The 23,091-nt window shown below is 53.5% G+C and overlaps 1 protein-coding gene across 4 annotated transcripts in view; it reads left to right on the top strand.

Annotated features, from left to right (window-relative positions):
- The window catches only part of SEZ6 (seizure related 6 homolog), a gene marked incomplete at its 5' end in the record, with an annotated part of 45,527 nt that overhangs the window by 5,747 nt on the left and 16,689 nt on the right, over positions 1 to 23,091 (top strand). For all 4 annotated transcript variants that reach the window (XM_081162209.1, XM_081162208.1, XM_081162207.1 and 1 more), the window contains 2 exons: positions 16,316 to 16,978; positions 17,467 to 17,600. In XM_081162209.1, coding sequence (XP_081018335.1) covers positions 16,316 to 16,978; positions 17,467 to 17,600 — 797 coding nt within the window. The remainder of the gene's footprint in view (positions 1 to 16,315; positions 16,979 to 17,466; positions 17,601 to 23,091) is intronic.

Here is a 23,091-nt window from a genome sequence, read left to right as displayed (position 1 = left end):
GTTATCCCCACTTTACAGATGTGAAAACTGAGTTTCAGAAAGATTAAGTCAGTTATCCTGGGCTCCACAGCCAATAAGCTATAAGGCTTCTCCAAAGTGCCTGCCCATTTTGCAAAAGCTGTCTGTAGCCAGCACTTGTCCACTCCCCCAGCCCGGTGCAGAGCCTCAGTAGAGGCAGATGGGAACCCAGTAGAGCATCACTATCCAAATAATAACAATAGCAACAATAATAAAATAGCAGCAACAATGATAACAGGCATTTATTAGGCACCAACTATGCTCCAGGTATATTAGTGCTTTATATACATTCGCTCATTTAGTCCTCATAGCTCTACGAGATAGAAGCTATTATCTGGATTTTATAGGCCAGTTCAAGCCCATGTTGTCAGACAGGTCCAAGACATAAATGGTCCCTAACTTTCTTCTAGCACATTTCTGATGATGGCAGTGGCTTATCTTCTTGATGTCTACCCTCAGTCCTTACTGCTGTAGATTAGACGTTTTATCTTGCTCAGTCCTTAGTAACAAAGGAATAAAACTTCCTTTCTAACACTTGGAGACCAGGGTAGAGCACAAGGCTGGGAGTTAGGTGAACCCTGAATTGTGGCCCAGAGGTCAGTGACCTTGGGTGACTCATTCTCTCACCCTTTGGGGGTCTTGGTGAATGATAGGACCAGTCACTCCAGTCTTGCCATCCTGGGCTGCTCCTCCTATCCCCTCAGCCCCCTTGAGGCCCAGCCCCCAGGTGAGAAGGCCCAAGATTGCCTGAAGCTCAGCTCCTAGATGGGGCTAGATGCCAAGCCTGCCCCAGCTTCCCTTCACCTGCCTACCTATACCCAACTGCCAACCCTTGGATGGGAGGGTCAATCGATGCTGAAGCCACAGGCAGTGTTGTTGGCCATTGATTGTTGAGATTTCTCGGCGGGCTCTGGAGCAAACAAACCTGCCGCTTCTCCAACAACAATCCAGGTCTCCAGCTACAGAGTCTGCAGCCTTGCTGGCAGGCAGACTGGCGGGAAGAGGTGGGGGTGGGAAGCCTTGTCTGGGCCCAGCAAGGACAAGGGGCTCTGCCAGGGGACAAAAAGGAACTGAGTAGGTGTGGGAAGGTGGGCAACAGAGAGACTGGGTGAGGATGCTAGGGTGAACCTTAGACCCTGTGTATGCCTTGTACATCTGTCATTTTTGCTCAGGCATTTTCCTGTCCCTAGAATGCCACCCTGGACCCTTGGGCTTATTTCAGTTCTCCCATGCCCTCTTTTCCCCAATCATTCAGCCCAGAGGGCTTTCTCTGTCCTCTGAACACTAAGTAGCTCCCATCAGGAACTTAGCCCGTCCATCCTTCATCCACCCATCCACTCTCCATTCTATTCAGGGCCTAACAGGTGCTTTGATAGGCAGGAATACAACATAATCCCTGCCCTTTAGGAACTCAGTTTAGACAGGGAGCTGCCATCTTAATAAGCTTAACCCTGATGGCCTCCCCAGCTAGACCAGGGACCCTCTGAGTTTAATTAAATCAGGTTCAAATGAGATGCCAACAGCACCTACATGGTCCAACCATTCACCTTCATAAGAACAAAAGATCTCTGGCCAAGGACTGCTCTGGGCCTCAGTTTTTTATCTGTAGCAAGAGGGCTCACCTTTTGGGTCTTTGAGGGCCCAGCAAGCCTCTGAGGTCCCTGGACCAGTATATCCTGGGTTCCCTCCATCACAGCTTTTCTCATCTCTGCAGGATCTGGGTGTCCCCTAAATCCCTCAACAAGGCAAAGCAGGTGCAGTGCCCCTACTGCCACCAAACTGCATGTGTTGCAGAATCCAAGCAGTGGATCTCTCCTCTCCCCCAGTGCAGTCCTCAGGGCCCCAGCCTGTAGCCTGGTATCCACCTCAGCATCTCCCTCTGTCCCCCACTCCTCCCTTCCCCACTAACTCCTCTCTCTACCCTCAGGACCCTCCTTCCAGCTGGTCCTTGGGCTGAGAGGGCAGAACTGTGAAATGTGCCCTGAACCACAGATCACACACACCCCCCCCACAGATGCTCATTTGCATACTGTTTTACCCCCCTTTGCATGCTGGCTCCTTATTAAAGACACAGAAGCAGACCCTGCCCCTCTGCACTCCCAGTCCAGAGCCCTCCTCCCTTCCATAGCTTCTTCCTCCCTCCCTCCCAGCCCAGCAGCTGAGCACCAGCTCCTTTGTCCCCAAGCAGCCACCTGCTGTGTGTCTGGCCTGGGTCCCACCAGCCAGCAGGTGCCTAGGGAGTCCCAGAGCCTGGGAGGGGGCAGTGTGGAGAGCCAAGTTGTGGCTCAGAGAGGAGGGTGCAGCCCCATAAGGACATAATTAGAAGAGTACTGGCCAGGGAGCCAGGACCCCAGAGTTTAAATCCAATATTGGTTCTTGCCAGCTGGGTGACGTTGGGCAAGTTGTGTCACCTTCTTGTGCCTCAGTTTCCTTGGGATTCATGATGCCTGTCCCACCTCTTTCATAGAATAACATCAAGATCAAAGGAAATCAGAGGGGTTGGTGACTGGAAAGAAACCAGAAGCCTTGTTTTAGAGGAGGGTCCTCCAATTGCCAGAGCTATCCAACAGCAGGAGCGGCTGCTTTTCAGGTAGCCACTGGAAGAGCTGGATCAGAAGCTGGAGGAGCCAAGGGCTGGACTGTTGAGACAGCTGGTCCAGGTCAAAATGTTACCTGAAAGGGGACCTGGCCCTTGGGGGGTCTGCTTAGGGCCAGCCAGTAGTGTGTGGGTTCTTGACTTCTGGCAGGAAAAATTTCACAAGAGTCCAGATGACTATAAGGGAACATTTATTAAAGCTGGGAACATAAAACAAGAAAGGGCTTGGCATAGAAGCAGCAGCAGGAGAGCTTAAGCTGGGCTGCGCTGGCTCTGTGGAAAGTCAGAGAAAAGGAGGCCTTGGGATCAGGTTCATGGGTTAGCCTGAGACAAGCAGCCTCTGCCCATTGCTGCCCTGGTTGCAAGTCTCATGGGATCCCTTAGCGTTTATGAGATGCACGCCTGTGCAGGAAGAAGAGGGGAAAGGGAGTGGCGGTGGTGAGGGGTGCTCCCTAGAGGGAGAGCACACACTGGGTCCTTTGTCTTGAGGCTTTTATTTCTCTCTTGCAGGCAGGAATCTTAGGGGAGGCCTCAGGGGAAGGTTTTAGCAGAATATTCATCAGTTTTCTAGGTGTGCTCCTCCAAGGCTGAGGTCTTCACTGATTGGTCAGTGTCAGGGCAGGGGGTCATCAGTCATTGCAACTGGTCCTGGTGTCACCCACCTGGTTTTGCTGCTTTTCTGGGTCTAGAGCTGAAATACAACTAAGGCTTAGATGTTATTTCTAGGGAGGTGACCTGTATCTGCTGTAACTTGCTGTCAGTTTGTTCAGTTATCTGTCTCAGTTTCCCTACTCCACTTGTCCTAGCTTACTAGCCAGTCTCATGACCAGGAAGGTGAGACTAGCAGTGCAGGAAGATAAAGGCTGGGTTCAGGGTGCTTCTAAGGGCCTCCACTCTGGCTCACTGCTCTTACGGACATTGTCTTAGACACCATTTACACCCAGCAAGGGTGATTTGAAACATCCGGCCTGGCAGCTGTCAGGCTCCCTCCTGCCCTATTTTCTGGCTGGTCAGAGGAAGTGGAGTAGATGAAGGAGTCACCTTCTTTTGAGGACAGAAGAGCCCCTGGCATCTCCAGGCAAAGGTGTGAAGGTGATACCAAACAAGGCATGCCCGAGAGATCATTTGTGCATTTGCTGACTCAGCTCCATTTCTCCTCCTTCCATCACTGCCCACTCAGTTCTTGCCAATCTACTGGAAGAGCCCACCCCTGCCCTACTGGATCTGGCTACCTCCCTCCCATGCCTCCAGCCCCCCTCCTCTGCCTGCCAGCCCAAGCTGGGAAGAAGCCTGCTGATCAGGTTAGGGTGGTGCTCCTGGGGCCCCAGCCACCTGACCGGTACCCTGAGTCTAGTCCCAGTTGCATCCGCATCCCTGATGCTGCCTCTGGTGCCCCTGGTCCTTTCCTGACCTAGACTTTAAGCAGAAGAGTCTGGAGGGGACAGGATAAGAGGACTTAGCACTCTCAACTCAAGGTGTCCACACCAGACTGGCAGGGTCCTTGGAGGTCAAAGCAAGGTTAGGGTAAGGGAGAAGACTGAAGGGTTGGGGATCCCCATCTGGGGATCCTCAGGGTCTCAGGAAGAAGCCCCAGGTGTGCAGGTAGCCACGTCTGTGCACATCTCTGCCTGACTTGTCCATCTATTCCTGGGTGTCTGTGCCCACATGTCCTTATATATCTGTGCCCTTTGGTCTCTGCATCCTGGGACTGTGGCCCTTGGTGTAGGTACAATAGGCCCCAGCTCAGGGCCTGTCTCTCCCCTCCTCAGATCTCCTTCTACACTCTTCCTCCCCACTCTTGGGCTCTATTGACCCCTCAAGGAGACTCATAGCTGGAGCTGTTGCTGCTATTTTTAGCAGCTCTGCACCCCTCCCCACCCCCACTCAGGCTTGCTGGGGAAGTGAGGGGGAACAGGCCAGGCCTGTGGAGTCTCACAGACCAGGGTGCTAGGCAGGTAAGCCCTTTTCCCCTCAGTCCAACAAGGCCATGGTGGCAAGGGGAACCTGGGATCTTCTACAGGTGCAGGGTCCACACCCTGGGGCTGGGAGAAAGACCCAGGCTGTCCTCCCTCTGTCCCCTCCAAGTCCTGAAGGACAGAGCTCAGGCCTCCAGTGACTCTTCCGAAGGCCATTTGGAAGTAAGGTCAGACCCTCTGGGTTTCCCCCATGAAGCTGGAGAGGGAGGAAGGGGCTCAAAGTGTCAGGAAGTCAGGGGGAAGGAGGTATACTTGGATGAAGCTACCCCCACCCCCACCCCCAGGGGCCTCTGTAATGCTCTGGCACTTCCCAGAGGGGTTTCAGGTCTTTGCTACAGCTCAACTTTGCCAAAAGGTCACCCTTAGAACCCCATGTCCTCCAGGCCCTTGGGACTTCTGGGTTCCACCCCATAACTGTCCCAGCTGATCTGAAAACTGACACGAAACCAGCTGGGAAGGGTACAGCAGTTCAAGGAGCCTGAACCTAGGGACCAAGAAGGAAGTCAGAGTCTGCCCTCTGGGCTCAGGCTGCCCTTACTTTCAGAGGTCCTTTGTTCCTGCATCTGTCCTATCTGTCTCTTAAGCTAAGCAGGGCAGGGATAGCACCAGGTTAGCCTTTTAGGCTGACGGTGGCCCAGCTAGACCACCTCTCTCAGCTATCTGATTCTATTTCTGTATCTGTGGGATAGGGAAAATTAATCAGATAGTATAGGTGAGTATGTCAGCAGAGCCTGGCACACAGTAGGTGCTGGAAAATGTTATATCTTTTCTAGGTCCTTTCCTCACACTTCCATGCCCCACCTCCCACTTCATGCCTCCCCCAAGCACATGCACATACATGTACACTGTGTGCTCACTTGTATGCACACACACAGCTGAGCCCACCAGGTACTCAGCAAATACTGACCAGCAGCAGATGGAGATGAGATTGGGGTCTACAGAAGGAAAGCAGCAAGTCAACAGAGCACAGTCTCCAGCTTTGCCACGTCCCCTCCGCCTTTAGCTCTATCAGCCCCTGTGGTTGGGCACTGATAACAGAGGGGCTGTGACACTACATCCCACCCAGCCAAAAAACCTGAGTAAAAAGCTAGACAGAGAAGGCAAGAGCGGCCCAAGGTCACACAGTCTATCAATGGCAGACCTACCTTCACGTTGGAGTCAGGGCTCTGACAAGGCCTTGCCAGGCTCCTCAGATTTCACAGCTAAGAAGACACAATCTAGTGACGTCCAGGGAAGAGAGAGCCCACCTCAGCTTTAAGGACCAGGGCAGCCCGACCAGGCGTGGATCAGCGGTTGAGCATCGACCTAGGATCCAGGTGATCAAGGTTCGATTCCCAGTCAGGGCACATGCCCGGGTTGCGGGTTCTATCCCCGGTCTGGGATGTGCAGGAGGCGGCTGATCAATGACTCTCTCATCATTGATGTTTCAACTCTCTCTCTCCCTCTCCCTTCCTCTCTGTGAAATCAATAAAGATATATTTTTTAAAAAAGACCAGGCAACCTGAGGGTCTGGGCTTAAGTCCCCCCCATCCCTAGCCAACTCCCCCAATCTATCTCCTCCCAGATGTAGCTGATGAAAGCAGCCACAGGCCAAAGGTCATAAGGTCATGGAAGTGACTTTGGCCCTGATGCACACAACAAGCCTCTTCATCTAACCTAAATAAAGACTACAAAATTTGGGGGCTACTGGGCTGGTCATTCATCTCAGAGGTGGACCCAGGTGCTGGGAACAACTTCAGTGGTGCTGGCTTTTGAACTTCCAGGTGGGAGATGGGAGGAGGCAGCAGCTCAGAGATGCTGGTCAGGGGCCCGGGACAGTACCTGCTCTCAGGTCCTGGCATCTTATGGCCCTTTCTTGCTGGGCTCAGTCGCTGGGAAGGACTGTCCCTTGGCAGATGCCTAGAGCTGGGCAGGGACAGAGGATAGAGGAGATGGCTGCTCCTCCCTAGATCACCCCCTGTCCCTCACTTCACCACTGGGCTGAGCTGAGCTGGCCCTGGTACCGGCCCCAAGGAGAATGCAGTTCCTGCCTTTACAGGTTTCTTCATCCCAGCTGACATTTCCAAGGTTTTTCATTCAGAGAAATATGGTCCCTGCTGCTGACAAGGTGGTGGTAGGAGCTGTCGGTGCTGGGGAAAGGCTGACCTGAGCACCAGCTCAGGGACCTTGTCTGTTCCCCACCCTGGCCACACTATTGAGAGCTGGCATAATTGGTGGAGTGATTAGTTACCTGGCTGGTGAGGGAGGTGGTGTCAAAGGAGGCCCCAGATGTTCTACTCCTTCCAGCCCGCCCAGGGCTGGGGGTCAATTCTACTGTCCCTCTCTCCAAGGCCAGCGCCTTTCTCTTCCCAACCCCCACTCCAGTTCTCCAGCTCCTGAGCCACCAACTCAGCCCCAGGAACTGTGGGCAGGCAGGACCAGAGCCGGCAGGTCCCCAGGGCCAGCAGGCAGGCAGGAGGGGGGAACAAACACAGGGCTGCAGGGGAAGGTAGAGAGAGCAGCAGGTGACTCTGTAGCAGAGGCCTCATTAATCACCTTTCCAGACCCCAGCTCTGCAGTGGCAAGACCATATTAGATTTTAAATTGGAAAGCGGAGAACGTGGCAGTTAGCTGGGAGTTCCCTCTACCCTGGGCCTCTGGTCACAGCCTCATGGGAGGGAGGGACAGTGGGGAGAAGGCAGGCCCAGCTATAGCCCAGAGCTGTGTTTCTACTCCCCCCCCCACCCATGCACCCAGAGCCTGCGGGGCTGTCCAGGCCACATGGCCCCAGGAAGTGTCAGGTTAGGTTACAAAAAGGCAGCAGTGAAAAGGAGGGAACACAGCAGTTGCCTTGGGAAGAGGTGCATCCCTTCTGGGAGCGAGGGCCCTTCTGGGCTTGAGGGCTATGTGAAGCCGAGGTCCAGGGTATGGTGGACATGGGCCAGGACAAATGGTAATGACTTGTGGCCCATGCATGTGTTTGGGCCTACACACACGCACACAGACACACACACACGTGCGCTCATACTCACACATGCACACACACGTTCTCAGATGAAGCAGCAACTCAGTGCGGTAGAAATTTTGAGCCCAGGCTGTGAAACAGGCAGACCTAGTTCAAACCCCTTATTTACCACTTTTCTCCTACATGAAATAAGATGATCAACTTCAATTTGGATGATCAGCTTTGCCTCCCAGCCGCAGTTCCTTCACATGCAAAGTGTAAAATATGGATGCCGCCCTGGGTGGAAGGCAGCTCTTTAGAAAGTCCATGCATGACCCATTGCAGGTACTCAGTAAATGAGAGTGTCTCCCCTGGCCCCAAGGCCAGGCAGCTGCTCTGGAGGTGCCCCAGGAGCCCTGGGAGCCCTGGGGCAGTGGCCAGACCTGTGCTCCTGACTGGGCAGTGAGGAAGGGGCAAGTCAAGAGCACAGCAGGAATCATCATGGAACATTCACACACCCTGGCCCAATCCTGGGCCAAATCACGCAAGGCCAAGTGCTCCTGGCTGTCCTTCACCCATAACGTCCTCCTAAACTGGCTCTGCCTGAGCTCCCAGAATTGCCCATCAAATACGCCATTCCTCAGAGCACAAGCGCTCAGCCAAGGCTGGGAAGCAAACACCATTGGTGGGTGCCACTAACCCTCTCTGAAGAGTGAGTGGCGGATAAGCCCAGCTCCTGGGGGCTTTTATGAATAACTTAAAGTCCCAGGGCTCCTTGTCATTTTTCCCTCACCAAACTCAAGTCCTCAGTTTTCCCAGGCCCAAAGAGGGGTGGCAGTGTCTGCTCTCAACCCATAACTCTTCTCTGGGACCCCACCCCTCCACACACACTTGGCTCTTCCCTTCTGAGAGGTGGTGAACAAAACACTGCAAGGGTTGAGAGGTATTGTCAGAGAGCTGAGCTTTCCATTATGGTAGCCGCTAACCACATGTGGCTATTCAAGTGTAAATTCATTAACATGAAATATAATTTAAAATTTGTTTCTCAGTCTCACTAGCCACATTTTAAGTGCTCAGTAGTCATATGTGGCTACTTGTTCTCATGTTGGACATAGATATAAAACATTTTCATCAGCGCAGGAAGTTGGATTAGACTGCACCACTCTAGGTCTGGCCAACCTCTAGGTTTGAATCCGATATATCCAAACTGGTAACTTGGGAACTGCACTCCCCTGGGTCCCAGTTTCTTCATCTATAAAATGGGATAATAACACTTCATGTATCATAGAGTTACTGTGGGGATTAAGTGAGTTAATTCTGGTAAAGCACTTAGAATGGTGCTAGGAGTGTGGTAAATTCTCAATAAATAGCAGCATTCAATTTTTTTTTTTTTCTTTTTTGTTTGGGGTTTTTTGTTGTTAATCCTTACCCAAGGATATTTTTCCAATTGATTTTCAGAGAGAGTGGAAGGGAGGGAGAAGGGGGACAGAGAGAGAGAGAGAGAAACATCGATTGGTTGCCCCCTGCACTCCCCCTGACCAGGTACGTGCCCTTGACCGGGAATTGAACCCACCACCCTTCGGTGCAGGATCTGGCACTCTAACCACTGAGCCACGCCGGCCAGGGCACAGCATTCCATATTTTTATTCACAGAGCCCTTTGTGGCTCACGAGGCCCTATAATATGAGAGCTGGCAGGGCCGTTAGATACTTATTCTATTTTACTGCTGGGGAAATGGAGGCCCAGGTTGGGGAAGTGATTTGCACAGAGGAACCTAGCCTTTTAGGGGACCAGGACCAGCTAGTTCCCTCAGGCTTTTGCACACTACCCTATCCATGGTATCTCAATCTGGCAAGAAGACCCCAACCCTGGAGATGCCCTGGCTTATCCACTACCCCAACCCAGCATGGTGGGGGAGATAGCTGCCCTGGCAGCTCAGGAAGCAGTGCGCTCTCTGTCCCTGGAGGAATGCCCATGGATGGTAGACAGCCCAGAGCATTGGAGGAGTCACGCCTCAGAGCAGTTGGGCCAGTTGCTCTCCAAGCCCAACATCCCAAGTGCCAACCCTGCCCCATGTTTGCTGTGTGACCTGGGACTCAGTTTCTGCCTGCATAAATGAGGGAGGGATGAGATGCTCACAAAGGCTACAAGGACTCAGATTCTAGGCTCAACCACTTCCTTGCTGGGAGCCTGGCCAAGAGGAGATGCCCCCATTCATACCTGCACTGCGGATTTGACTGGACTGCCAGGGGCTGCCCAAGAGAGGGTAGTCAGGGGGTGTGATGGGAGGTGGTACATGGCAGGGGAAGGAAGGATAGTTTCGGGTCACGGGACCCACCAGCTTATGCCACAGACACTCTTCATCAGCTGCCAGTTGGGGCTGTACTGGGACACTGCCAAGGGCAGGCTGCCTAATCTTCTTCCTGCAGGACCCGCCCCTGCCCACCCCTACCCACCTCTGCTGGCCAAGGGCCAGGTGTTGGGAAGCAGAGTCTTCCTAGTGCACTGCTGGGGCAAAATCCCAGCTTGGAAACTGTGTGCCCCAAATCCACCCTTCACTGTGCCTAGCACCAAGGGTCAGCATTTGTGTACAGAGATGTAAGAAGAGAGAAATGCCTCAGGCTGGATCCTTGCCCTTACATGCAAGCTGCACATCCACTGAGGTCCCATCAGGAGGTCAAAAGAAGGAGCTATTGTCACTCACTGGGCCAGACAAGGATGGCTCCCCAGAGGGGGGATAGGAGCTAGGCCCGGTAAGATGGGGAGGGTTTGAATAGACAAAGTAGCAAGCAAATGGGCCAGAATGGGGAAGAGAAGATCCCTTTGAGTATATCTCTGTGCCCACCCCAACAACTGTCCCTCCAAGACACGATCAGGACTCCCTTCCCCATCGCCCCGAGATACAGGGCTCCAGCACAAGTACCCTCAGATGGTGGTGGCCAGGCTGGTGGGAGATAATCAGGAGCCCCCAAGAGTTACAGCTGAGGGCCAGTGGGAGCAGTGGACAGAGCTGAGCTGTGGAGCTGCCCAGCTCTGGGTTCTGCTCCCAGGCTTGCCACTCATTAGCTGTGTTACCTTGGACACGTTAATTAACCATTCTGGGCCTCAGTGTCTGTATCTCTGGGGAAAATGACACAAACCTCCCTGGAGTAAGGGGAGAATAAGAGATGACGTGTGAGCCCTAACTAGTTTGGCTCAGTGGTTAGAGCATCAGCCTGTGGACTGAAGGGTCCCGGGTTCGATTCCAGCCAAGGGCACGTACCTCGGTTGCAGGCTTGATGCCAGGCCCTGGTTGGGGTGCATGTGGGAGGCAACCAATCGATGTGTCTCTCTCACATTGATGTTTCTCTCTCTCTCTCTCTCCCTCTCTCTCTCTCCCCCCCCCCTTCTACCCTCTCTGAAAAGCAATGGAAAAAATATCCTCAGGTGAGGATTAAAAAAATAAAAAATAAATTTATAAAAAGAGATGATATGCGAGGGTGCCCAATGCATGGTTGACACACAGTTAGCACTGAGTGTTAGCAACTGTTACCAGCCCCAGCTGCCTGGCTCCAGACCACAGGAATATGTCCATTCTGGCTCTGCTCTACCTTCTAGGTAAACTTGGAGGGGCCACATCCCAGCTCTGGGTCTCAGTTTCCCTATTTGTCATATGGGCCTTATATTATTGCCTTCCCTGTTAATACAGGTAGTCAGACAGCAGCAAACCTACCTCAGATGTAGGGACACTGTAGGGTTAATTATTTCAGTAGCACATGGAATTAGAAGCCTCTAGAACTGGACCTGGCCTAGGACTTCAGGGATCCTATTTGGCCTGCAAGACTCCAGCCGGGGCCCCTTAGTTCAGCAAGTTGGCCTGGCCCAGTGAAGCTGTCACTGTGGAGACCAGGCTCTGGCTCTGGGGAACTCAAGCGCTCTCACTCCCAGGGCCCCTCTTCCCTCCTTTGGGCTCTGAGATAATGGGGGTGTGCAGGAGCCAGGCCCTTCCTAATCCCCTATTAAAACTTCAAAGGGGCCAAGGAACCTCCAGAATAAACTCATTAATGTTTATAGGCTAATAAATGGATCCCATTAAATTCTCATTCTCCCTATGCTGGGCCAGCTTAACCTCCAGAACCCAAAGGGGTAGGCTCCTTGCCCACTGTAGTCCCCAGGCTCCCCCTGTACCCACCTGCTGTCATGCTGCACCCCACTCCCACCCCAGAGCTTGTGCTGCCACAAGGAGGGAATCAAGTCTGACATCTCAGAACTCGGCTCTGTCCTGTGTCTTCCAAGGGGCCAGCAGCTAAGGCCCAGAAGGGGAATACCTGGCACCTCTGCAGGGGCTGCCCTTGCAGAGGATGGGGTGGAGCTGGCAGATGAGAGCACACGCCTGTCTAGATGGCCCTCACCAAACCCAAGATGTCCTCAGTCCTCAGATGAAGAAAAAGAGGCTCAATGGGCATATCCCCCTGCCCAGGTCAGATGGCTCAGTGGGCACAGCCCCCTGCCCTCGTCAGACAGACTCAGGATTGGAAGCTGAGGTTTTCTGGCTGGATAGTACAAAAAGACCTGCAGAAAAACAGCACCACAGGGACAGCCCAGTTGGCCCTGAGATGGTATCTGGAGTCGTAAACTGTTGCCTGGTGCAGCAGTTCCCCCAGGCAAGGACCCTGACCCCTCATCATTGCCTCCACACAGACCAATTGCGGCTTCACAGTGCTGTGATCCTTGGCAGCCTCCTGGGCCTCACTGAGCATCAGTTTCCCCATCTACAAGACAATGACAGTAACACCTACCTAGCTGGATGCTCTGAAGAAGAGTCCCCCCAGTCGTTTTTTGGCTTACCCTAAACATTGACTAGACACCCCTCCCCCCACGCCAATCTGAGTCTGTCAGGGGTGGAATACATGGGCTCTTATCTCTACATTTACCCAGCTGGGCCTGGGGTAGAGGGGGCAGAGCCGGAGGCCTTCCCTGGGAGGCCCAGGCTGGGGCTGGGAGGGAGGGGCCTCCAATCCCAAGAGGGGCAAGAGGGGGGTGGCACGGGCCAGGAGGCAGGAGAGGGAGCGAATCCACGGGGGAAGCATCCTGAATGGCTCATTAGTGCCGATGAAAGCCTTTTTTCATTTCATCTAAATACTTTAAACAGGGCTCCCTCCGATGTCTATTTGCATAGCTTAAGAGCTAATGCAGGGGGAGGGCCCGAGCGGCTGCAGGGCCACTCCAGGGCTGGGGGCTGCGAGGAAGCTCAGGCCTCCTCTCCCGAGAAGATGGAGAGGGGGGAGTGGTGTTTCCCAGACCCAGCCCTCTTGGATGCTGCAGCCCTGGGTTGGCGGAGGGGGGTGGGAATGGGAAGGGAGTGCACTGTGTTCAGGCACTAGGTGACTGGGCAGTTAGGGATCATCATGGGGACTATCTTGCTGTAAGCCAAGACCCTGTCCCCCACAGACATGCAGGCCTTGAAGGTGGCTGCGTTTCGCAGGGGTGGTACAGTACTGTCCTCCACATCTCAGCTGCACAAGGAAAATGGTCCCCCAGAGAAGAGAGGCCTCGCCCTGGCCAGCAACCTCCTCACCCTAGAGGCCTGCCTCTCAGTGTTACCCTGGCAGGGGGCTGCCCAGCCTCATAGTACAGTACAGCCTCTCTCTCAGTGCCCCTTGAGAAACTGCTTTTTAGAGCATTCAGATTCTCATAAAACCTCTCCAAAGTGCCCATTTTACAACCAATGACATATAAACTTGCCCAGGCTCACATGATTTTTAAGTGGCAGAGCTGACATTTGAATGAACCTGGGTATGTGTGACTCTGTCCCTGCCTGTGGAGCAGTGTCGTTGGGTCTCTGGTTTGGGTCTCAGACTCAACTGTGCTTCGGGCGTGGGGTGGGTGCTCCCTGGGTTCCAGTCCAGCTCTGCTGAGGCTCAACTCAGGTCCCAGATGCCAGAGACTATGACCCCAGCTCCACTTCTAACTTGCATGAGACCTTGGACAAGTCCGTTCCTCTCTCTAGGCCTTAGTTTCCTCCACTGGCTAGGATGTTCTCTGCTGGGTAGCTGCAGTCTCTTCTCCTGTGAGGCAGGCTGGTGTGGAAAGACTAGAGCTTTGGAGCCAGATCTGCACAGTTCGGATCCCAGCTCCACCACTGTGCCACTTGCCTCACCTCTCTAGGCTTCAGGTTCTTTGCTTGTAATGCAGGAATAAGATTCTCATTTCAGTGTCGTTTGGTCAATGAAATAATACAAGATGTGGGAACCGCCCGACTCAGTGTATGGCACACAATAGGTGCCTGATGAGACTGGACATCTGAGTCCCTGATATCTCCTTCTGCTGTCCCCTGCGTCACACACTCTCCCCCTGTCAGTCTCTATACCTTTGAACTCAGTCTAGCCCAGACAGAGAGAAGGGGGGTAGGGAGTGTCACAGGGCCTCAGGCTTCCATCAGAGTTAACCAGGGTGTCTGAAGATGCCCTCTACCCAGAACTGGCTTGTCTCCCTGAGATTATCTTACATATCTGACAGTGGGTGGCACCCTCAGAGACCAAGTGGCAGCTGATTGCAGAATCAATTTGCTCTTTGATATGCTATCTCGATCCCATTTAACCAAGTGCTCAGTCCCCCCAGATAACACAATCAGTGCAATCGACAGTGACGAGAGGTGCCCATTAGCTCTGCTCCGTTGCCCAGCACCCACCTGGCAGCTGTCAGGAGGACCTGTGCCCACTATGGTCCCTTCCTGAGAAAGAGGACCCCTTTGCACTCCCTCTCCCAATGAAGGATCCCACAGGTACCTGTCCTGGGAGCCACAGGCCATGTGTCTTATTGGGCAACCCTGGAAGAGGACACTGGAGCCCCAGGGGCTAGTGAGAAAGGCTCCTCTTCCTTCTGCCATGCTAAGATCAGTCTCAGCTCACCTGGCAAAGACCATGTGACATCTGGGGGGTGGATAAAAACCGTAGCCCTGTCCCGGCATGGTACCGCCTGGACCTTCCGTCACTGACTCAGATGATAGACACAGGGCACTGGCGACCATCTGCTCCAGGGGGTCTGGGCCTGGCTGGACATCTAGTTTGGGCACTGTGCTGTCAGTGTCTGGCACAGAAGGCTAAGGCACAGATGGACTGCTTCAGTGGGCACCTCAGGAGATAGGCGTTGGTCCTGGTTTCTCAGGGCTTTGAGGCACCAAATCCCCTCTAACCCCGTGGAATGGAGAGCCCTCTGACCTGTACCCACCTTCCTCGCCCCAGTTTCCTCCCTCCTCCCATCTGTCTGACACATCAGAGCTGCCATAGTCTCCTGAACAGAATGCAGGCCATCTGCCACTTCCTCAAGCCTGCCAATCCATGGGGTGGGTGTGAGCCTGTGGAATGACACCCACCACCAGGCATGCAGAGGAGCCGACCTTCTCCTTGCAAGCTATCTCGCCCTGGCTGTTTCCCTTCAAGTCTTCATGCAGCCATTTTGAGAGATGTTAGAATCAAAATAGCCTCCCAGCCACCTCAGAGCTGGCAAAATTCTAGAGGAACTGAATCTGGAGGCAACATCCATTGACCTTTTCCTAGTACTGTAGTTAACGATCTGGGGAGCCTAGTGGGCCACAAGCAGAATATGTATCATCTCTCCAGCTATGTGGTTGAATAAATCAATACAATCAATAGCAGAACAACCTCAGACCAGCAATAGCAAATAAGTTTCATCTTTCATAGTCTATCTAATCCATTGGTAGTGGCTGCCTGGAAAACTGTTCCGAGAAGGATTCTGAAGTCCCACGTGGCCTCAGCAAGAAATTACCAAAATCGATTAACGATGTCTGCCATGGATGGGGGAGTGGGGGTAGCATACCAGATGACCATTCCTTCCCTGCTTTAGACCCTGCCCTAGATGGGCCCTGGCTAGTGTCACAGGAAAGATAAAGGGAATTCAGAGAGACGTATCAAATAGCGAAGGGAAGTAATAGTATCTCAGTTAATCCTAAAAAGAAACCCCATTATACAGATGAGAAAACTAAGGTTCAGAGAGTTTAGGTTATTTGCCCAAGGTCACACAGCCCCATAGTGATGTATTTGGGATTTAAAGCCACATCTGCCATACTCGAGTTTGGCTCTTCCCACTCTGTTTACATTACTGTCCTAGGACCAGAGAGAGAGAGAGAGAGAGAGAGAAGTGACTGAGAAGTGAGAGAAATGGGACAATGAGACATAATGGAACCCTAACAAAGATGTCATGTACACATGAGGGAATCTAAAATAAAATCCCAAATATATGAAGCATTTCCTGAGGCTAATGACCAGCAGTTTCACTGAGAACAAAAAATAACTATTATTTCAGACGGAACAGTCACTGTGGTCAGAAATGGCACTCTTGCTAAGGGTATCATCTCAGGTCAACTGACTGGTCACATGGCTTTGAACAAGTCACTTCCTTTCTTTGGCCTGTTTCCTCATCAGCCAAATCAGGCCTTTGAGCTACATTTTTATGGCAAATATTTATTTGTCGTCCGTCTGAGGCATTAAGCATGGCTGCCTGGAGTGCTGTGTTGAGAAGGATTCTGAGGCCAAACCTGAAAACAGGAAATAGTGCAATAATTGAAAGTAATGTCCATTTCTGGTGCTGAAGGGGAAAGGATAGCTCATGTGCCATCCTTGGAGTATGTGATATCATCTCATTTCCAGCTCTAAAATTCTGTAGTTCCATGATTCTCAGTGGGGAGCATACTCCCCAAGGCTCTCTGTCCAAAGAGAAACGAATCTCCTCTTGCTTAGACAGGGTATGATGCTGCTCTCCATGGGGCGCTGGAAGAACCTCTGATGATCATTGTCATTTCAGGGCTCTCCTCAGAGACCCCAACCATGGGGGAAGGTCAGGCCCCAGGCATCAAGGAGACAGACGGGGAGTGGACAGCAGCCCCCACACCTGAGCAGCCAGAACGAGGCATCCACTTCATCACAACCGCTCCCACCCTGAAGCTGCTCAACCACCACCCACTGCTCGAGGAGTTCCTACAGGAGGGGCTGGAGACAGGCGAGGAGCTGAGGCCGGCACTGCCTTTTCAGCCTGACCCACCTACGCCACACACCCCAAGCCCCCTTCCCCGCCTAGCCAACCAGGACAGCCGCCCGGCCTTCACCAGCCCTACTCCAGCCATAGCCGCAGCACCCACTCAGCCCCAGTCCAGGGAAGGACCCTGGAGCCTGGAGCCAGAGCCCCCCATGCTTCATATCACAGCTGCCCTGCCTCCAGGGCCCAGCATGGCAGTGCCCACCACAGGCCCAGGGGAGAGGCCCGTTACTACACCCCCTAGCCGAGCATGGACTCCAACCCAAGAGGGTCCTGGAGACATGGGCAGGCCATGGGCTCCAGAGGTCATGTCCCGGACCACAGGGCTTGGGATCGAGGGGACCATCGCCACCTCCACGGCTTCAGGGGACGATGAGGAGGCCACCACCACCACCATCATCACCACCACTATCACCACAGTCCAGCCACCAGGTCAGCTACTTGCTGGCTTGCAGATCTGGAGATGGGGGAGCTGTGGGGCCCTAAATTCCTCTCTCCATCACTGTGCCAGTTTGCCTTGCCCTCCGATACCAAGGGCCAGAATGCAGGAGGCATGCGGATTGGAACCAGATAGACCTGGGTTCAAATCCTGATTGGAAGCAACTACACCAGACCCTTGGAACTTTATTTAAGCCTTTTAAGCCTCATTTGTAAAATGGCGATAAGAATACCTACCTCATTGAGCCATTGTGAGAACTGAGATAAGATTGTAAACAGTAGGTGCTCAAGAGAAGGTGGTTCCCTTCTTTCGACAAGGGAATAGACCTCTCAAGAGGTGGGCTTCACGCGCACACACACACACAAACACACACATGTACACACACACACACACACATGCGCACACACACACACAGGCCAGCCTTAGTTGGACCCACTTCTTCAGGGCTGGGCTTAGCCTTGTGTCTCCTCCTGCCTCTCAGGCCCTTGTAGCTGGAATTTCTCAGGCCCAGAGGGCTCTCTGGACTCCCCAGTGGCCCCCAGTTCACCCCATGACGTCGGCCTGGACTGTTTCTACTACATCTCTGTCTACCCTGGCTACGGTGTGGAAATTAAGGTGAGTGACCTGGATGTGGTAGGGGCAAAGCTGGGGCTAGTGTGTTATCTTTCCAGAAAGGTACTGCTATGGGGGGAAGTGGGAATGCTAAGAACATCAGTTGGAGTGGGGGGTTCAGGCCAAGGCTAAGCGATGGGCCTAAAACATGGTTGGATTCTGAGCCAGTGAGCAAAGAGGCTACTGCTCTCCCTCAGCGATGTCCTAGGCTGAGAGAGGCTGCAGGGTGCCTGTCCCCTTCCCCCAGCGTTTGATCAGGGGCTCAGGAGAACCTGAGGAAGGGCCACCTGCTTCATTGGACAGGGGATTGGGTGTCTGAATCTATGTAACTGAGTAGAGAGAACACAGGGCTGCTTGGCCATTCACTCATTTATTCATTCACTCATTACTTCAGCAAATACTCCCTAAGCAGCCCTGGCCAGTTTGGCTCAGTGTTTAGAGCATCCACCCGCAGACTGGAGGGTCCTGGGTTTGATTCCAGCCAAGCGCATGTACTCCTGCTGCAGGCTCAATCCCTGGCCCAGGTCGGGGTGCATGTGGGAGGCAACCAATCGATGTGTCTCTCTCACATCGATGTTTCTCTCTCTCTCTCTCTCTCTCTCTCTCTCTCTCTCCCTTCCACTCTCTCCAAAAAATAAATACTCCTTGAACTGCTCCTCTGGGTCAGGTCCTATGCTGGCTCCTGGGATGCAAAGTGGGGAAGACAGACATGGCTGCACCATCAGAGAGATGACCAGCTGGTGAGGGGGTCAGACCTACAGCCCCAGCCTCCTACCCCCACTTCCCTGGGCCACCTTATCTCTCTTAATCCCAAAACCTGAGCCTGCATGTCCTCACGAATGTGCCACAGGCTCCTCGACCTCCACATGCCCCAAATCCAGCTCTTCGTTTTTGTTCTTTGAGCCTGCTTGCCACCCCACTCCTGTCCTTAGAGACTGACCCCTAGTCAGAAACCTGGAGTAGGGCCATCACAGTGCAATGTGGATGGCGTCCCTGGAACAGGTGAGGTCAACTTGGCCCTTCCCTCTCCCTCTTCCCCCAGTCCCTTCAACTCACACCTAAGTTCTATCAACATGACACTCCCCAAAACTCAGGTATGCCTGCATCTCCTCTCCATCCCCACAACCACTACATGCTCCAGCCTCCAACATCCCTCCCCCAGATGATGTAGTGACCGCCTCACTGGTCACCCCACTCACGCTTGCCCTTACTATCCCTCCTACACCCACACTGCAGTTTTCTCAAATGAAACCGACCTACCCCCACACTTCCCAGGGGCCTCTGAATCATGGCCAGTCCCTTTGGGCCCATCTTGAACCACTTCTACCATTGTTTTCTACTCCCCCTTGGCACTAAACAGCTTGGCAGCTAACTGAATGGGCCGAGCCCCAGTTGTACATGCTGGCCCCTCTGCCTGGGAGAGCCATCCTAATATCCCCTCTGTTCAGACTCAGCCCTGGCATAACTTTCTATGGAAATTCTCTCCTGATCCCCAAAGCCTAGGGCATCCCCCATCCTAGGTCTTAGTACTCTGCCTTCTATCAATCTGTTTATAGCTGTCCATCTCCCCAGCTAGGCCGTGAGTGCCTTGAGTAGTGCCTTGGAGTAAGGGGCCCAGAATGGGTTCTCCATGGACTAACCGAATGAATGGACAACTAATGCAGGAAGGAAGGAATGAGGTGACAGTTGACAAATCAGTAAGGCAACTGAGGAGCACAGGGAAGGGGGCAGAAGAGTAGTCCAGGAAACGGGGCAGCACTATCTGTTCCCCACTCCCAGCCAGCTCCCCTACCCACTCCAAAGTCCCTGGACCCGGGCCTAGAGCCAGCTATACCTGTCCTGGGGTAGCACCCCCAGCCCTCCCCCTGGAGATGTCAGGTCCAGGCCTCTGAGCCAGGCCCTGTGGAGGAGAGACCCTCTCCCACCACTGGTGGGCCCCTTCCCTTCTTTCTATAACTGTTTGCTCCTGCTCTACCAAGCCCTGTGCCCCTCATTCTGGGCTGACTGGGAGGGTAATTAGGAAGAGCCACCCCCCCTCAAGCCATTAGCACTCAGTGCCGCTTAATTAAGGTAATTAATGTAAAATCATCACCTAATGAGAGGTGGCACCGGCTGTGGCTCACCAGGTGGAAAGCACCAGCTGCAGTGGTGGGGAAAGTGGTAGAAGGGGGCAGATGCCAGGCTGGGTGTCCCCCTGCAGGCCTAGGGTGGCTCCACCTGCCCCTCAAGCCTACCATCCCCACTGAGGCCCACTGAGCCAGGCTGGCCTCAGTCCTGGTACTCTCCACAAAGGGGCAAGGTAAGATGTTGGCTCTGCCTGCCCCAGCCCTGGCCCAGGCACAAGCCCCACCCTAGAAGCCCACCTCCTCATGTAGGCCCTGTGTCTGTTGTCTGTTGCTGCCACGTTTTTTTCATCAGAATGCAAAAGCCGTTACCAAGCAACCTTGAGAGGAAGACCTGCCACAACCCTGGATTGTGTCAGGAAATGTGGCAGGCAAATGCTGGCCCCACCCTCCACCTCACCACCATGGGGCAGAGTCTTTGGGGACCTTGTGGGCCTTAATGGCCAGACACAGAGTCTGAGGCCAGGGCAGGGAGGGACAGGAAGGGAAGGGACAGAATCAGCCTGGCTAAAGCAGGATTTAAAGTTGTTCCTTCAGGCCCTAGCCAGTTTGTCTCAGTGGTTAGAGCACTGAGTGGCCCAAGGACTGAAGGGTCCCAGGTTCAATTCCGGCCAAGGACTTGGGGAAAGGCTCATGGCTCAGGATAAGCAGGAGGGATAGAATCTGGGCAAGGGGATGGGAGGAATCATGGAAGGAGAGGAGCATCTTAAGGATCCACACATCACACCCCTGTGCTGGTCAGCCCGACATCATGCTGAGCCTCTGCCATGAGACTGCAGCCTTGGCTAAAGTCTGGGGCCCTAGGCAAGACCTTTTCAATTTCCTTTCCATGAGAAACAGCCTCAGGGGTTCCAGAATCCCTAACAGCCCAGCTTCGGACCACAGCCTCTTATAACCTGCTTCATCCCCTGCCCCCACCTCCCTTCAGGGATGTAGCTATTTGTGCTTGCTGAGGATGAGGGTCTGAGCCACCCACAGCGAGGAGGCCAGGTCAGAGAAGTCTTGCCTGTTTCAGTGGGGTTCAGGCACAGGGCTAGGATCTTTCTTGAGAGGTCCAGAGAAGCCCCTTTATGATGGGTGGGCACAAGCCCATACAGGTCCCATCCCCTCTCCAAGCAGCCAGCCTCCCCTGAGGGCTCCAGGCCTTTCTGGGCCTGGAACATGCTTCTGACTGTGCTTGGCATTTCAAGAGCCTTCCCACTGCCAGCCTCCATACTGGCTTGGCTGCTCCCTGTACCATCTGGAGCCTGGGCACAGCTGCCCACTGTCCCTGCCCTAGTGCCCCAGGTGGCTCCATTGGAACATACTTCTCCCATGTCAGGCCAGCTGCCAGTTTAATAGCCAAAGCACCCTGTCCTTCTGGGACAGATCAAGACCAATCCCAGTGTGGACACCAGGAATACGGTGGTGGGTCAGTGAGGTGAGATTTCTGGCAACCTCCTCCTTTCTGGTTCCTGGAAGGCACATCTGAGGGGGGCCACAGGGGTACAGGCAGCTCTAGCCCCATGGATTTAGGCCCCTGTCCCCATCCCTAAAGCAGGCCCTACCACATAAGGATCTGTGAAAGACCATCAGTTCACACAGAGCAGAGAGGCTGTCATGTAGGACTAAAGTTCCAGTCCTGGCTCTGCAGCCCACCTCTTGGTGACTGGGCTAAGCCCCTGGCCTTCTCTGGGCCTCAGTTTCCCTCTCTGTAAAAGGAGATTGAAATAGATGCAGAAGGCCCCTCCCAGCCAGACACTCTGAGGGTGGCTCCTTTTCTTGGTTCATAAAGCTCCCTCATGGGCCAGACTGGGCAGTGGTACCTCAGGCCCTTGACCTTGTTTCCTGCTTCCTAGCAGCTGCAGAACCTGGGCCAGGGAGAGGGTGGGGTGGGTCCACAGCCAGCTATCATCATGGAAAATGCCACAGTTTTACCAGAGTAGGGCCCCGGTCTTCTCAAGAAAGCGAAAGAGGACTGTTAATGCTGTGCCCACTCCATGCTGAGCCCCTTACAGACAGGATCTAACTTAGTCCTTACAACCCTATGAAGTGGATAGGATTATCCTATTTAACAGATGAAACTGGGGTTCAGAGAAGTCATGTGACTTGCCCAAGGACCTTTCAACTTGTCAGTGATGGAGCTTGGATTTGATCCCAGGACTTAAGAGCCCCAGTCCTTTCCCTGGACCAGGAGATTGGCCTGGGGGTGGCAAATCTAAAGAGGGAGTTCAGGTGGTAACAGTTGGGGTGCTCCACCTCTGACCCCTTTTCCCAGCCCAGCCCTTCCTGCTCCTGTAGGACACCCATGTGGATTTCTCCCAGTTGGTGGGAGGGGGCTGGGTTGCTGTGCATGAAGACAAAGCCCTGGACCAGGAATCAGGAGTACCGGCCTGGAGTCCTGGCTTTGCCTTGGAATTACTGTGTGACCCAAGGAGGAGCTCTCAACTTCTCTGATTACAAGTTTCCCTTGTCTGCAGAGTTGAAGTAAACACAGCCTCCTGCTTCCCTTATTGAGATTTTGTGAGATCTGAAAGGATAATGGGTGTGAAAGAGCTCTGAAAACTACAAATGGTCTCTTGGGGAAAACGTGATTATACTACTATTGGCATGAAGCACACGTGACTATGAGGGAAGGCACATCTGTGAGGACACACTGTTGCCAGGACATGTGTTCGAGGGAGCTGTGTGCATGCAAGTGGGCCTGTATCAGAGTACACGTGTGTGTTGGTGACCAGGAGAGTGTAATGGAGCAGGGACTGTGGTCACCTCTAGAAGGTGTGGGGCTCAGGTGCTAGGAGTGGGGCTCACACACAAGTCATCCTCGAGCTGATCTACCTGTGCGGGGTTGTACTAGAGCAATCATGTGCAAAGACTTGTGGCACCGTCCCGCCTGTGAGTCACACCATTTTTTTTTTTAAATATATCCTTATTGATCTCAGAGAGAGGAAAGGAGAGGGAGATAGAGAGATAGAAACATCAATGATGAGAGTCATTGATCGAGCCCGCAACCGGGCATGTGCCCTGACCGGGAATCGAACCCCGATTGCTTGGATCCCAGGTCCACGCTCAACCGCTGAGCCACGCCCAGCCGGGCAAGTCACACCATTAAGGCATGTTCCGGAGACCCAGCTGGCAGCTTCCATGGGGACAGACAGGGCAGTCAGGCTAATGGTCTGGGGTTGGCAGAGGGCAACCTGAATCTTCCCACATCCCATTCAGGAAAGAGTCCCCTCAGAGTGGCTCTATTTCCTTCCTTGAACTGACCCTACGGGAATTGTTCTCATCTCCTTCTGCTCCTGTCTTCCCCCTGCCTGGCCCCCAGCTCCCCTCTTGTCACTGGCTAGAGGTGTGGGAAGACAGCCCTTATGAGCAGAACTGACATTTCAATC

Source organism: Miniopterus schreibersii, assembly GCF_964146895.1.
Source record: "Miniopterus schreibersii genome assembly, chromosome: 16".
Taxonomy (NCBI): domain Eukaryota; kingdom Metazoa; phylum Chordata; class Mammalia; order Chiroptera; family Miniopteridae; genus Miniopterus; species Miniopterus schreibersii.
The sequence above is the reverse complement of the archived record's forward strand: the minus strand, read 5'-3'. Positions and strand labels throughout refer to the sequence as shown.